This window comes from Dendronephthya gigantea, unplaced genomic scaffold, assembly GCF_004324835.1.
Source record: "Dendronephthya gigantea isolate DGI-Jeju-01 unplaced genomic scaffold, DenGig_1.0 000036F, whole genome shotgun sequence".
Lineage (NCBI taxonomy): Eukaryota > Metazoa > Cnidaria > Anthozoa > Malacalcyonacea > Nephtheidae > Dendronephthya > Dendronephthya gigantea.
Window position 1 is genome coordinate 1,897,076 of NW_021163046.1, and position 14,559 is coordinate 1,911,634.

General features: G+C 35.4%; 1 protein-coding gene across 1 annotated transcript; it reads left to right on the forward strand.

Annotated features, from left to right (window-relative positions):
- Positions 1-512: 512 nt before the first annotated feature.
- Positions 513-11,079, forward strand: LOC114525948 (serine/threonine-protein kinase 38-like). Its single transcript, XM_028547410.1, has 13 exons — positions 513-1,644; positions 3,902-3,985; positions 4,403-4,526; positions 5,256-5,373; positions 5,774-5,810; positions 6,243-6,345; positions 6,677-6,738; positions 7,536-7,653; positions 8,203-8,235; positions 8,567-8,657; positions 8,999-9,094; positions 9,507-9,604; positions 10,097-11,079. The coding sequence occupies exons 1-13, from the start codon at positions 1,537-1,539 to the stop codon at positions 10,210-10,212; spliced, it is 1,188 nt and encodes a 395-aa protein (XP_028403211.1). The 5' UTR covers positions 513-1,536; the 3' UTR covers positions 10,213-11,079.
- Positions 11,080-14,559: the final 3,480 nt, after the last annotated feature.

A 14,559-nucleotide genomic window follows, 5' to 3' on the forward strand; every position in this document is an offset into this window, starting at 1 on the left:
CTTTAATGCTGTAAAAACATTCTGTTCCTGACGTAAGATTCAACATGGCTTTTTAGTAAATTATTTTCCATGGTTGCTACGTGCTTGCAAAAATATGCAACAAAATGACCTGCTAATCGAAAGTATTATCGTTTGTGGTCAGGAAGGCAGTTCTGAAGTGCAGCTTACACAGTACTTATTCATTAAAACCTATTACTTATTGGATTCAATTACAAATAGATAATAAAATATGCAAAGAATAATTGTTCAAATTTATTAAAGACTTGTTCATCCCTTAAGTGGCTGTTTACATAAAGTTTTCATGTTCTGTTGAATTCCCCCTGTGTTCAGATGGAAATCTCATCTCTCTTATTTGAGAGACACTAAAATTTAGCTTAATTCTGGCACGCCATATATTATATATATTATGATAAAGACCAAGGTCATATTATGTTAAGAAAGTATAAAATGAACTCAACAGACAGCTAATATAGTTTAAGAAGCTATCTGCATTAACAAATTTAATTGCTTGAAAACTTGAGTTTATGCTGCAGATCGGAAGCTTTACTCAACCCCACCATGAGAGCTGGCATAAATTTTTTTTCACTTTCCAACAAGTTCTTTTAGTGTAATTACACATTTTTTACACCACAAATCATTAGCATGGCAAGTGTGAAAATTGCATTCTATGTCTATACATGATAATGTAACTATAGACTCCAGACTTTAAAAAGAAAGTGCCATATATGTTAACATTGTGAGAAACACATTTCCTTTATACATACTCGTCAGAAAAGCTGCACGTGATATAATTAAAAAGATTACACAAAGTCCCCATGTTAACATATACCTAAATTATGCCAATAACAAATTTTGTACAGGATATAAAAGGCTGTATGTGATAAAATTATCAGGCAGATTTTATATGCATCCCTTTGTGTAATTACATTACTTGAAATTTGTAGAAAATGTATTGAGTATATTAAAAAAACTGTAATATTGAGTACAAAAAGCTGCAATATTATCACAGCTAGGTTGCCAAACAACCAGGTTTTTAATATTAAAATAAAATTAATTAAAAACTCATGCCAGTTTACATCTATCAGACCTACCAAGCACCTCCCATACCATATATAATATTAAAAAATAGATAGATTACTGCAAACATTAGCTATGTTCCACTCACACTGTTAGCATAACCTGGAAAAAATGATCTGATCTTGACAGCATGGTAGGTACATTATAACTAAAGCTTACAGTATTGTTTTATTCTTAATCAAAATGCTGTGTTCTCTATTTTCTAATATAAAGCATCATTCAATCTGCTCAACCATGATATAAATCCTGTGCATACTAGGCATGTTATTGGCATGTAATCTTATATTATATTATAATTGGCAGCATCAATGCACTTCAGCATTTTGTCTCATATAATTTATACAACTTGTTAGGTATTTTGACTGGAACGCCCGGGCCATGTTTTGTGATATAAATACACTGTAATCTTTGAATATATAATTTCAACATATTTTTGGCAACCAGAGAGAGGAAAGGAGGATGCTACATGCACAAAAAGAAACAGAATTTCTCCGACTTAAGAGGTCAAGACTTGGCGTTGATGATTTTGATTCACTTAAGGTGATTGGAAGAGGGGCATTTGGTGAGGTGAGTGTCAATGAAACATGGAAAAGTACCATGTACAAGAGTACCATGTACATTTAATTTTAGTAGGAATGTACATAATTTAGTAGAGCATCATTTATGAGATCTCAGCCAAGATCTTGGCTTCAGAATTTAATTGGCTTTTATTTCACTGGTAATATGGTATCTCTAGAAATCAAATCATGCCTGCAGCAGTCAGCTTCAATATAGGATGCTATAGCAAAAGGTTTCAATCTCAGATTCCTGAGAATTTTATTACTACTACCCAGCATAATATTATCCTGCAAAAGCCAGCTTAATATGAAAAACCCAAATCAATTTTGTTAGCCTGATATAGGCCATGTATGTTGAAACTTTAAACTTCAATGTTGTTAGTTTCATTATTTGTTGGCAGCATACAGCTGTGTAGTGCAATATCATAATATATGTATCATATATTATGTTGACTATTTTACTGTCAGTATGGGGTCAATAACCAAGCTACAACCCACTGATATAATATACGTGTATATAATAACGGTCCAGGTTTACAATGCAATACACTTTGTATTGCAGTGGCTGGGCAACGTTTATGAAATGGACAAACACCCTTACCTGTATTTATCAAAGCTGAAGCAACTTTTTTCCCACGAGGTTCGACATGAAATTGTCATACCACAGATGAGTCAAACGCCACATCCCAATACCTCGTGGTTTTAAATCTAATTTCCCTATGCATTCCAGCGTTGTCTTTCTATATTTGTTATTTATTGACCTTTATAAAAAAGGAATATTCGTAAACAAATACCCTGAGGGGATGAAATATCGCGAGGGCCGGCCCGTCTATGACAATATAACTAGTATATCATGCAGAACTTCGTTTGAAACTCGGAAAGTCAAAGACACGTACCCACTATGTTAAATGGTAATGAACAAATTAGTTCCAAGGAATATCGAAAAGGTTCTAATTGTTTTCCACAGCAATTATCGCAAGTCGAATTGCTAGTAAATGTATAGTATACTATAATTCCAACTGAATTTCCCTTTGAATTAATATTCATGAAATGCATGAACTCGGGGTGCAGTAATTTGGCCGTTGAAGTTATACATGTACATTGCATGCTTCTGAAATACAACTAAAAGTTATCTAAAGATTCTTTAGGAGACGTTGTGATGACTACGAACCAAAATGCACTCACAATTCTTTATGAGTAATGTAAATTTACCTTGTTCATGCCGGTTTATTGTTCAATAATCCTTTTATTTCGTGGTGGACTTGCTGTTTACGGTTTGCATGTCCCGCCATTTTCCCGCCAAAATGACAGCCTAGTCCCTAGGCCTCATTGCGTGGGTTTTAAAAACCCGTGACGTCACCGAATGAACACGCGCCAGAGGCCTAGCACAAAATGTTTGCTAATGTTAACGGCGTATAACCGCCCATTTCGTGTTGTCTTTTACTAAGAATTATTATTTCAAAGTGAATGTTTGCAATTTACAACAAAAACCGTTTTAAAAGAAGCAAGAATAATTGAAATTGGCGGAACTAGCGACGTCGAACAAGGTCAGCTAACCACGTCGTAGATCGTAAACTGACCTCAATACAGAAAGTGACAAAAAGTCCCCACTTTAGCCAAAATAAAACATTTTGTTCTAGCCTCTCAGTTCCCGTCTCGCCGCGTGTTCTAAAGAACGTATAAGAGGCCTAGGAACTAGATGCAAATATGAGATGGAAGAGTGAGATTGGGTGCAAGCGCGGTATATCACATGACAAACATGCCCATACTTGTCTGAAGCCCAAAGCAAAATGGTTAATAACTTCGTTCTGATTTATGAGCTAAAATATTTGACTCCACGTGTTCGAAACTTCGAGAGCCAGTTAGAGAATTTTTTTTTAAGTAAACAAAAATAACTGAAGAAAACAGATTATATTTGGTGATTAATTTGTCTTTTTCATGCACACTACGTACTCGGTCCACTGATGCTCATAACTCCGGAAATGTAGCGAAAACCAGTGTGCCCCTGGATAACTACAGTACTATGCATGTTTACAAGTTGCCTGGAGTATGATCTTCGTTTGAAAGTTTCTATTTAACAATAATCACAAGCTCGAGTCGTTTGATATAGCTTGTTACCTAAATAGCATTTCATTATAGAAATATAAAATTAACCAAACTGATTTAATATTTATGATATTTGAAATATTTGTATATTAATATATTAATATATAAATATAATATTTCCCTTCTCCATGCATAACCTGATTGTAAATCTTACTTCTTAGGTTCGTCTGGTTCAAAAGAAAGACACTGGTCATGTCTACGCAATGAAGATTCTAAGAAAAGCTGACATGTTAGAAAAGGAACAGGTGCAGTAATTACATACCAGGTTATATGTGGCAATAACCAGCTTTAGCAAGCGACGGCGAGAATAAATATGAGAAATATACTCATATTCCCTCCCGTAGGCCTCTTCATTTAGACTTTAAACCTGTGATAAATACTGGGAAATATTGCGCGTATGCTGCATGTATTGTAAGCCTGTCACAAAGGTTCTTTTCCTCTAGTTTTGCACGCGGGGCAGAATTTTGTCTATTTCAAAATAGTCTTGTGTTCACGAACAAAGAAGAATTGCATTCGGCATGGAAAATACCGCCTAATTAAAAGCAGCCTTTTGCATATGACAAGTTTTAATATCGTCTTTTTATGCATGATCTTTGTTGCGGTTTACATCCAACATGATACCTCCTTTCCAAGAACTGAAAAGCTTTTCATCTTCACCGCAGGTCGCTCATGTGAGGGCTGAAAGAGATGTGCTGGCAGAAGCAGAAAATCCCTGGGTCGTTAAAATGTATTTCTCCTTCCAAGATGCTCAATTTTTGTATTTAGTTATGGAGTTTCTTCCCGGCGGTAAGTGCTTTGATCTGTGCATTACTCGTCACTCCCTTTAACATTGAAGGATTGAAATTCTTTAGAGAGATGGCAAGTAGTATTATTTGGGTCTCTAAGAGGAAGTTGGCCTTTCTTACGAAGTCTTGTTGCAAAATCGTTCATATCAGCGAAAAACATATCTGCGACCAAAATAACAGCTATCCGTCATCTTGCCTTAAAACGACTTCTACTTCAAACACTCAAAAATCGCAACTACAAGCTACAGTAGCCCTCGCATAAGTTTCGTTTACGAATAAGTTCAGGTTTCAATAACATGGAGTTTGCATGATAATCTCTCGGGAGTTTAAAGTTTAAATTTGCCCAGGTTATGAAGTTATGCATGTCATTTTGATGTTGGCTGTTAAATTTTTTTGATGAATTTATCTTCTAAAAATGCGTAAACTTATTTGTGAATACATTAACGTTCTTTCAAATAAGACACCTTTTGATAAAAAAATTAGTTTCAAGGCAAGTTCACAAGGGCAAATTTATAGCTGGGAAACGATTCGAAAATAATGGTGTCTGGCAGCAGGTAGAAGTAATATCGTATAGAAGTAATACCGTATAGAAGTAATATCGTATAGAAGTAATATCGTATAGAAGTAATATCGCATAGAAGTAAATCGTATCCAAATTTTCGGGAAGGGTGGTTCGTGTTTAGGGGCGTGTCGATCACATCCGAATATGTTGATTTTTTTTCCGTTGCAGGAGATTTAATGACGATGTTAATGAAGAGAGATACTTTCACTGAGGAAGAAGCCCGGATGTATATTGCTGAATCAGTGTTAGCCATCGACTCAATCCATACACTTGGATTCATACACAGGTAAATTACATACGAAGTCGATATTTACATCAGCCCTATAAAATTGTGTTTTGTCCATTTATCTTGGTTTTTATCTCTCATGCCCAATGTGAAATACCAAGTACGTTCAGAGAAAGAGAGAGAGAGATCTGACCGATGACCGAAACCGTGCAAAACCTCCCATAACTGTCTTCAGTTCTATTGACCGATTTATTATTATTTTAACTTTATTTAATGTTAAATTACACTTCAGCGCTTTCGCTTTCCTGCAGCTTTGGTCTGTGCTTTAATTAAGTAAATTATAGCGTTACCTCATAAGTCCAGTGCTTTCTGCCAATTTTATCATCGTAAAGTTATATACATGTTTGATATTTTAAATTACATGGTGCTGTATGTCTAAGCAAGTGTTTATTTCTTTCAGGGATATAAAACCCGATAATTTGTTGTTGGACAGCAGGGTTAGTATCTTTTTTACCCGTACCCATTTGCCCAATAATTCGAATTTTTACTTCACTTGTCGATTGTGACAAGTTGTCGTGATTCTTAAATAATATATAAATTAAGCCATTATCATGGCTAAATTCAATTCTCTTGGTAACTGCATGGGGACATCATAATTGTAACTGCACATCCTATATACAAAGGCTTTAGTTCATTAATATTAGGTTCGGCTCATGAAAAGTTCAAGGTCTGAAATAGGGTGAGGTGGTTAATCGATAAACAACAAAATAATTGACTCAGCCGATGTTCTTTTAGAGACAGTAGTATATTGATTACCTGCGTTAACAGTGCGACGTCGTCCGATAGACTACACACTCTCATACTCCCTCATATACCTTTCTTTGAATACAACTTCATCGTTTCTAATATACAGTTTATTGTATTTCTAGGGTCATATTAAACTTGCTGATTTTGGTTTGTGCACAGGCTTGAAAAAAGCTCATCGAACCGATTATTATAGAGAACTTCAACCGCAAGACATGCACGATTTTGGTAGGGATTTCGAAATTTCTTCCCTAAAAAATAAACAGTGATTTCTATAATATTAATTATCATACTATAAAAGTGAGATGACCACCCATGTAGAGTTAAATGCGACTGCGATGTTTGTCCAATTTTGCAACTGTCAACTTTCTAATGCTTTCGCATTCCCAAGAACAAGTGTGTAAAAAAGACATGTAGTTTAGATTGCCAAAATCCCAAATGCATTCAGCAACCATTCGTACAAATGTTTTGAAAATTCTATCAAGATGGAGGCTAATGTAAAATGAGATTTAGCTACGCCAATTTCATATATAATTCTGCTGCTTTCCTTTCCTCTTAGTTAATGATCCATTGGACTCGAAAAGAAAAGCCGCCACGTGGAAACGGATGAGAAGAGCATTGGTAAGTCCAAACGCAAACAAATCAAAGCACATCACTATAGGCTTGCATGTTTTTGTGTTTAGTGCACCGTAGTTCAATGGCGACGGAAGATCGTTAGTTATAGGGAGGGGGGTAATATTCATATATTCACGTTAAGCACTATTAGTTCCTTTTGAAATTTATCGCAATCAGATTTAATAGCCGTGCAGAATGAGACCGTCCCAGGATTTAATTATTCTGGCGCGTTTAAAAACATATTCGCGTCGCGTCCGCTATTATTAATCTAGTTTATTAGGGCCTCCACCGACTAGGGATTTTAGTTGTCGACCACTAAGAGTTATCGACAACTAAATAAGTCCGATAAAGGATTCCACACACTGGCGCTCTAATACTGATTTAGCAACCGAAATAGCGCGGATATTAAAACTTAGTCGACAACTAAAACAAAAGTTTTCACACACTAGAAAAACGCCAAAAAATGAGGCAGTCGGCAACTACGAACTTTCGCTTTTCGAAAAGGGAAACTGCTTAGTTGTCGAGAACTAATAATTTAGAGTTTAGTTGCCGACAACTTGCGAGACAGACTACGTTTTTTAGTTGTCGATAACTTTTAGTTGTCGATCACAAATAGTTGTCGACAACTAAATCCCTAGTCTGTGGAGGCCCTTAATATTAGGCTAAATTTGTAGTACATTCCTACTCTACCCGTGTGTGGGAAGACTGCATTATGTAGTACTCGTGCTAACGGCGGCTATATACAAAAGCGCTGTGTAAGAAATCATAAACCGTGTTTGCAAACATGAATGTTTTGTCTGCAGGCATATTCTACGGTGGGAACACCTGACTACATTGCTCCTGAAGTATTTCAACAAACTGGCTATACTAAGACCTCTGATTGGTGGAGTTTAGGAGTTATACTTTATGAAATGTTGATTGGTATGTTTTCTATAATAAGCTAGTGTTGACCATCTGACAAGAGAGTAGAAACTTCTGCATTTTGTAACCCCGCGTTTTTGGATGCACCACTGGTCACGTCATTTTTTTCTTGAGTAGCATTTTTCATAAATTTTCACGGTTTTTTCGTAAATATTATTGGCAGCATGCTACTTACTACATGCGTAACATGTTTCTGGTTATTGGTCTTGATTTGATAGAGGAGCATACTGCTTCAAGCCTCTAGCTTTTCAGACTCAATAAGAGTCAAAGACTTGAAGGCACTTCAAATGGCTGTCATTCTATTACTTTTGCACAAACAAAAATTCACGCTGGAAAGAGTCTTTACTGAGCACCCTGTCATTATTGGGGGGGGGGGCACCGCAATATTATAGGGGGAAGAAAACCGACGAATTCAAGTAGGAATTCAGTCTGCAGTGAAAAGCTTCCATTAGTACCTAGATCATGATGGAAGTCTGTTGTCCTAATGACCCCGCTACCTCGACCCAAGTATCGTAACATTTTGGTATTTTTTTATTATTATCCATATAGGTTATCCTCCGTTTTGTTCAGAAACTCCTCAAGGTTTGTTCAACTTAAGAAAACTTGTTAAGAAAACAAATGATCAGGGACAGATTGTGAAAAGCATTAACTACATTTTCCCTACTTAATTTAATCGTAGTAAACTTAGAAATACACGAATCTGATTGTCCAATTACGTCACAAACTATACTTATAGCTTCCTTTTCATACAACCGGCCCAGAGTCAAGGAGCGCCTTATCTGTACTGAACTATTCTAGAGGATCTGTTCTCAATTTTTTTCAACCTTTCCGGCTTAAGATAAGCTTCAGACGATAATATCAAAATCCTTCAATCTTCAATAGCTTTTTACAAAAACATTTTATCAATGCACAGAAACGTACAAAAAAGTAATGAATTGGAAGGAGACTCTCGTCTTCCCGCCAGAAATACCAATTTCCCAAGAATCCAGACATTTAATTCAAAGGTAATTTGAGAGTATAATTTACTGTAAACACTCTTCCTTAGTGTGATGTCTAAATTACTTTGAAAACTCTGTGCATGACGTAGTCCTTTTAGTGATGTGAGTGTGATTCTATTATTGTCTGCGTTAAGCAGACAAGCTACTTACATCTTAGTTGGGTAAATTTGACTATCAAAACGGAAAGCAGTTATTGGAGTGTTTGGGGTCGATCATAGCTCTTTATTATCTCTCTATCATCTTCACTGGCGTGGTTCACTGAAAACTTGAACGCGTCACCTTGGACAGTATACTGTACATTTTCTTACTTACATATATTTCAAAGAGATAACGTGCGCTTTGTTTAGACTATGTTGCGAATGCGATCACAGGATTGGTACAAACGGAGTGGAGGAAATCAAAGGGCAAGCGTTTTTACGAGGAGTTGATTGGGAACACATAAGGTACCCAGGAATTATACTGTTTGGCAGTGCCATGTCAGCCTAACGATTTGTTCCAATATGCTAATATTTTGGTGTTCATTGACCATGTGAAAAAAGTACTAGTTAAATAATGAGCGGCTGATTTCTAAGCCTTCGTAATTGCCCATACAAATCAGCCGCGAATATTTTAGTGTTCTTGTAAAATGAATAGGTTTTTTTTAGACTTAATAGACTTCTATCATCTATCAGACTTCTTCTTATAATAATTAAATAATTAATTAATTGAATAATTAATTAATTAATTAAATAATTAATTACTAATTGATAACATGCATAACATTGCATTGCGCATTATATACAGTCGTGCATGGGATATTTTTAGGTTCGGTCGGGCTTTCTGTAATTTTTTCAAAATATTTTGTTTATGCTCTAGAGATCGACCAGCCCCGGTACCCATCGAAGTAAAAAGTATTGATGACACATCAAATTTCGACGAGTTTCCTGATTTAGATATGAATTTTGAAACATCCGGTAACAGAATTATTTTCATGTTTATTACTTTCACGACCCAAGGTTTCGGCACTCGATCTTGTGTCTTAAAAAAAAACGTTGATCTTGATATACGCTCAACATGACTAAAGTGTTGAAACGTTGGGTCGTGAATGTATACTTTGTGTTCTAATATTTGTACTTTTATTATTAAAACCAGTGTGGCGATATACGTTTGTTTGCCATAGTTTTTCTGCTTACTTTAAATATTTTCTACAGAGTGATTATTCCTGAGCAACAACTTGGCCGCGCCGGCCCATTTACGCTGCATTTTTTGTTCTCTGCATGTTTTCGTTTCAAATATCATCTTGTAGAAAGGAAACTTAATGAACGCCAAAGGAACTTTGGCAAAGACGTCTATATAAATAAAGCTTTTTCAATACAGCAACATTCAAAATAAATGAAGTGTATGTATTTGTTTAGAATAGCGCGAAATTTCATGCACTAACATGTGTAACTATCGTTTCTTTGTAGACGATCCGGCCAAAGTTGGAGCAACGAATAGAAAAGACTGGGTTTTTCTAAATTATACGTTTAAACGATTTGAAGGTCTCACGCAACGAGGTCGACCTCTTGGTCTTCCAATGTAGAACAAGAGGATGGAAAATTTATGTTTTGTATATCGGCGTTTTTCGACCGACCTGGGTGTAACTCAAAAGAAAACCTGTTTCAAAGTCGGATATTTATAATTGTAAATTTGTAATCCTACAGAATAGATAGCTGAAAACATAGATTAATAATAAACCATCTGTGCTTTAATAGTTCAAACGCTCCATGTCAACAGTACTCCTTACGCACAAATTAAGGGTCAATTTTCTCCTGGGTTATCGCATACTATTAAATACAAGCGAGCACGTGTTAAATATGAAAAATCCGTCAGATTCATCTGACTCATTTTTCCAAATCTGGTACAAGACAATAAATTTGGATATGATATATATTAATATTAAAACTTTGTAGTTGCGAAGTGGCTGCTGATTGGTCGGATAATTATGGAAATCGCGAAAGCTATTTTCCCCACCGAATTTTTTTTCCATTCAAAATTCTTCGAAAAGGATTAGGTAAAATAAAAAAGCGTGGCTATTCGCCACCAACTCTGGTGGTCTAGTGGTTAAGGTTACGACCTACGATGCGGGTTACTGGTTTGAATTCCTGCCAAGATTTTGATTTTTCCCACACCATTATTGACGGAACTGATTTCGGATACGAAGTTTTATTGACTACACATCCAGACGATGAGAACTTAGTAATTAAACATTGATTCTCAAACTTGGCATGGCAGGAACTGTATAAATAGCTTGGCAAATAGCTTAGAGAAGATTTAAAATTGTCGGAAATTTGCGACCGCCAGAACTTTTATGTTAAAATTAAATCCGCAATTGTTTTAAATAATAATAATTTAGGCTGGAGTATTAATAATATTTATAAGACTGAATCACAACTCAAATCACTAATAAAAATTCTCATTAAATAACCTACCATTTATGGCACTGTTTCACAAGAAAATATCAAAATTTATTTCATATTATTTCATAGATATCTAGATCAAAATTTTTGTCTACTTTGCAGACTATAGTATAACAAGAATCAATACCTAACTATTACAATATAATGATTTAAAAGGCATGCACCAGTGGTTATCTGACATGTTGAAATATTCAACTGATATTTTTCATCATTTTGTGAATAATTAACAAAACATTTACTTTTTTTATTTCCAAACTTTTTATTTCCACACTCTTCGTGCACAAAATGCCAGGCAACAAGAAATATCATAAGAAAAAAAGCCCAACAAAAAGTGGTTCACGCATTGCTTGGCGGCCGTTGGGACTTAATTCTAGTCAATAAAAAATACCACAACATTCTACAAGAAGCAATTTACTTGTGCTCAATTTCAAGGGGGGAATAATTCATTTCGTTGCTGTATTTTCACAGCCGCCATTTGCGAAATTAGAGATGGCCGTAGCATATGTCTTTGTTTGTGTATTATATCAGTTAATGGTCCGTTGTTTCCCTCATATTTCACCGTATACACTATATATAGAGTCCATATTTTCTTTTCAAACTTTTAGACGTCGAAGTATGCACAAGATTAGACCACAAAGTTCATAACGTCGACGACAGTATTTCAGGTTTAGGCAACTTGACTTTTCCTTTATTTCGATATAACATGCCAGAGAGCCATTATTGAATTGCACAATGAACTTTACAAAGATTCTTTATTTTGAAGTGTCCCTTTTTATTGACGCGGTACGTCTTCTGATTATTATTGTGCAGAGTTCCTTCCATCTCAGACACTTCCTCATGATGTACTCTAATAAATACATTGTTGACATCCTGGAAAGCTGCCACGATCCACATGTAAACGCACGAAACGCCAAATGAATAATCTTTCCTGCTTCTCTCAGATTGCCACTTTGTTCATAAACATTGCTCTTGAATCGAATTTTTTTTGTGTGATTCTTTCGCTGCTCTTTGAGTAGATATGAATTTTTTCATTTCAGAAAGCCTCGTACGATACGTCCACGAAACTACGAGTCTACATGTCTTGAACAATATGTAAATAACTATGTGTCGAAACAAAACGACAATGGCTTTCCAGATGATGCATGTCAACATGAAAATTTTGCTGTTCACCAACACATTGGAACTTCTCAATCAACCCTGCACGCATATACTGTTACATCCCAGAAAATTATTGAGCACAAGAAACATAAATTGCAGGATGTTGTGAAGCGACAATAAGTATAACAAAATTTTTAAAACATGCTTTACGTGAGTGACATATCTCATAGCCTGGCCGGGTTTTTTTTTCAAAATAGAGCAATTTTAACACACGAAGTCCGTATATTTCTTGAACTCGGAATGCATGCGACGCGTGTTTCCGAATATCTCAAAATATCGATGAACCACTTTTTTTAGTCAACATTCCTAACGATATCAAAAAATCACTAAATCTATATTAAAAATGTTAACAAAATAGTCATCAAATTAAATTCATGCATATGGAGATTATTTAACTTTACAGACTATAGCTATAAAAAATGAAAGGATATAGCCAATTTATGTCTATTACAATTGCTTGTAACTATATAGTCACAAACTTCTACATGGTCCCTCCAGGTTAAAAGGAATTCCTTGACGAGCAAAAAGGTTACTAACGCTTCCAATTGGGTCAGCAAACTCGTTAGTTGATCGATGAGCCAGAACTGACTTACATGGGAACAGCAATTTGTTGGTGTATTTGCATTGCATACATTATAATGTCAGAGGTTATTGCTGTGTACATAATGCATGTATGGATTGATAATGTTTTTCATTATGCACGGATGGTATGTGCACTGATCGAGATCAGAGGCCTCTCGTGGCAAATAATATATTTGATTTAGTTAAAATCATTATTTGTTTATAATTATTTAATGTATATAGCAATTATATGCATTATACTTTTATACAGGATGAATAAAAACAACCTTAGTAATCCCAGTGCGCCTACGGTCTTTTTTTTTAAAAGAAGCGTTTCGATAAATATTCAGTGGTTGCGTTTTTTTATACACCCAAAAAAGATAACTCACAATGGAAAATTGGCTTTTTTCCAGCTTTATGACGTGATATATAATAATCTATTATGATAAATTAAAATATATAGCTGAGTTATCGAAATAAATTTTAGTGAATTACAATAATAATAATAGCTTTCAGTAATAATTGAGAGCTTACAGTACAGTGATTTCGTTACTTTTGAGAGCTTACAGTACAGTATTTTCGCTCAACTGAAAGGATGAGCTATGCTTAAACTGCTAAATAAAGATCTAAATATTTGATGAAATAGTGCAGCTGCGTCTATTGCGGCCTGAAATGAAAGTTTTATCGTTTTGAAATCAACTGATATTTAATATTTAAATCATGTATATATTGTTGGTATAACAGTGCATGCATGTATTAATGGGAACAGTATTTCAAGCTACAATTTATATCTTCGCGTATAACAAGAGACACTTCGATCACCAATATCTTTGTATGTAGCATTATGATGGCTTCCTCCCAGCATTAACGTACAGAAATACACGTATTTGGGCTTCTAAATCACGTTCACTAAAATTAACACGAAGTTCATGCAATTGAAATGCATATAGATTAACGGGAAAAAATCCTTGTCGATATTTATATTAATTATGTATTACGCGAAGCGGCCGATAGTTCAAAATTCTACTTACTACTTGTATTGAGTTATCAGCTGTTCTTTCGCCATTTCAAACGAAATGAACTTCCAAAAGAAATTAGGTGTCTCAGGTGTTGCCCCATGTTGCTCCGCAAGCTCCTTCCAGAAGGTTGCCATAAACCACTTCCAATACATTGATTGTTTTCTTGAAGTATCTCCAGTGATTTTCCAGGATTTGTAATAACTATCGACCTCACGGTAATCCTTAAAACGGTACAGTTTTCCGGGTGACTCGATGATATTAAAGCTGTCATCTCCAACGACTTCCTCTGTGCAAATACCTGTGAATAAGCTTTTCGTCTTTGAATCCTTCATACCAAAAATTCCCATCGGACGATGACAAAGCGTGGAGTGCGTTTCATTTGTGGTGTTTGGATGACTTTCATCACACAAAGCATTGCAAAATGGGCAAGAACGTTCACAAGCAAACATGTTTTTGAACACCACTTCATGCAGTGACGGATTCCATTTTCGAAAGATGGCATAATTAACTCCATGAATGATCATAGATTCTATATGCGCGGTTAAACAATCGTAAACTGTTAATTGGAACACGTCAATTTCATCCAGATCTTCAATGACGACTGCAACAAACATTTCATTCTTGAGCACGAGTGTTTTACATTCCTCGACAAATTGCTGAATCCAAAAAGTCAGTTTCGCGTTCTCAGTAGTACTTGCTTTCCTGTTTGCGTGTTCAAAGGCATCGATGACT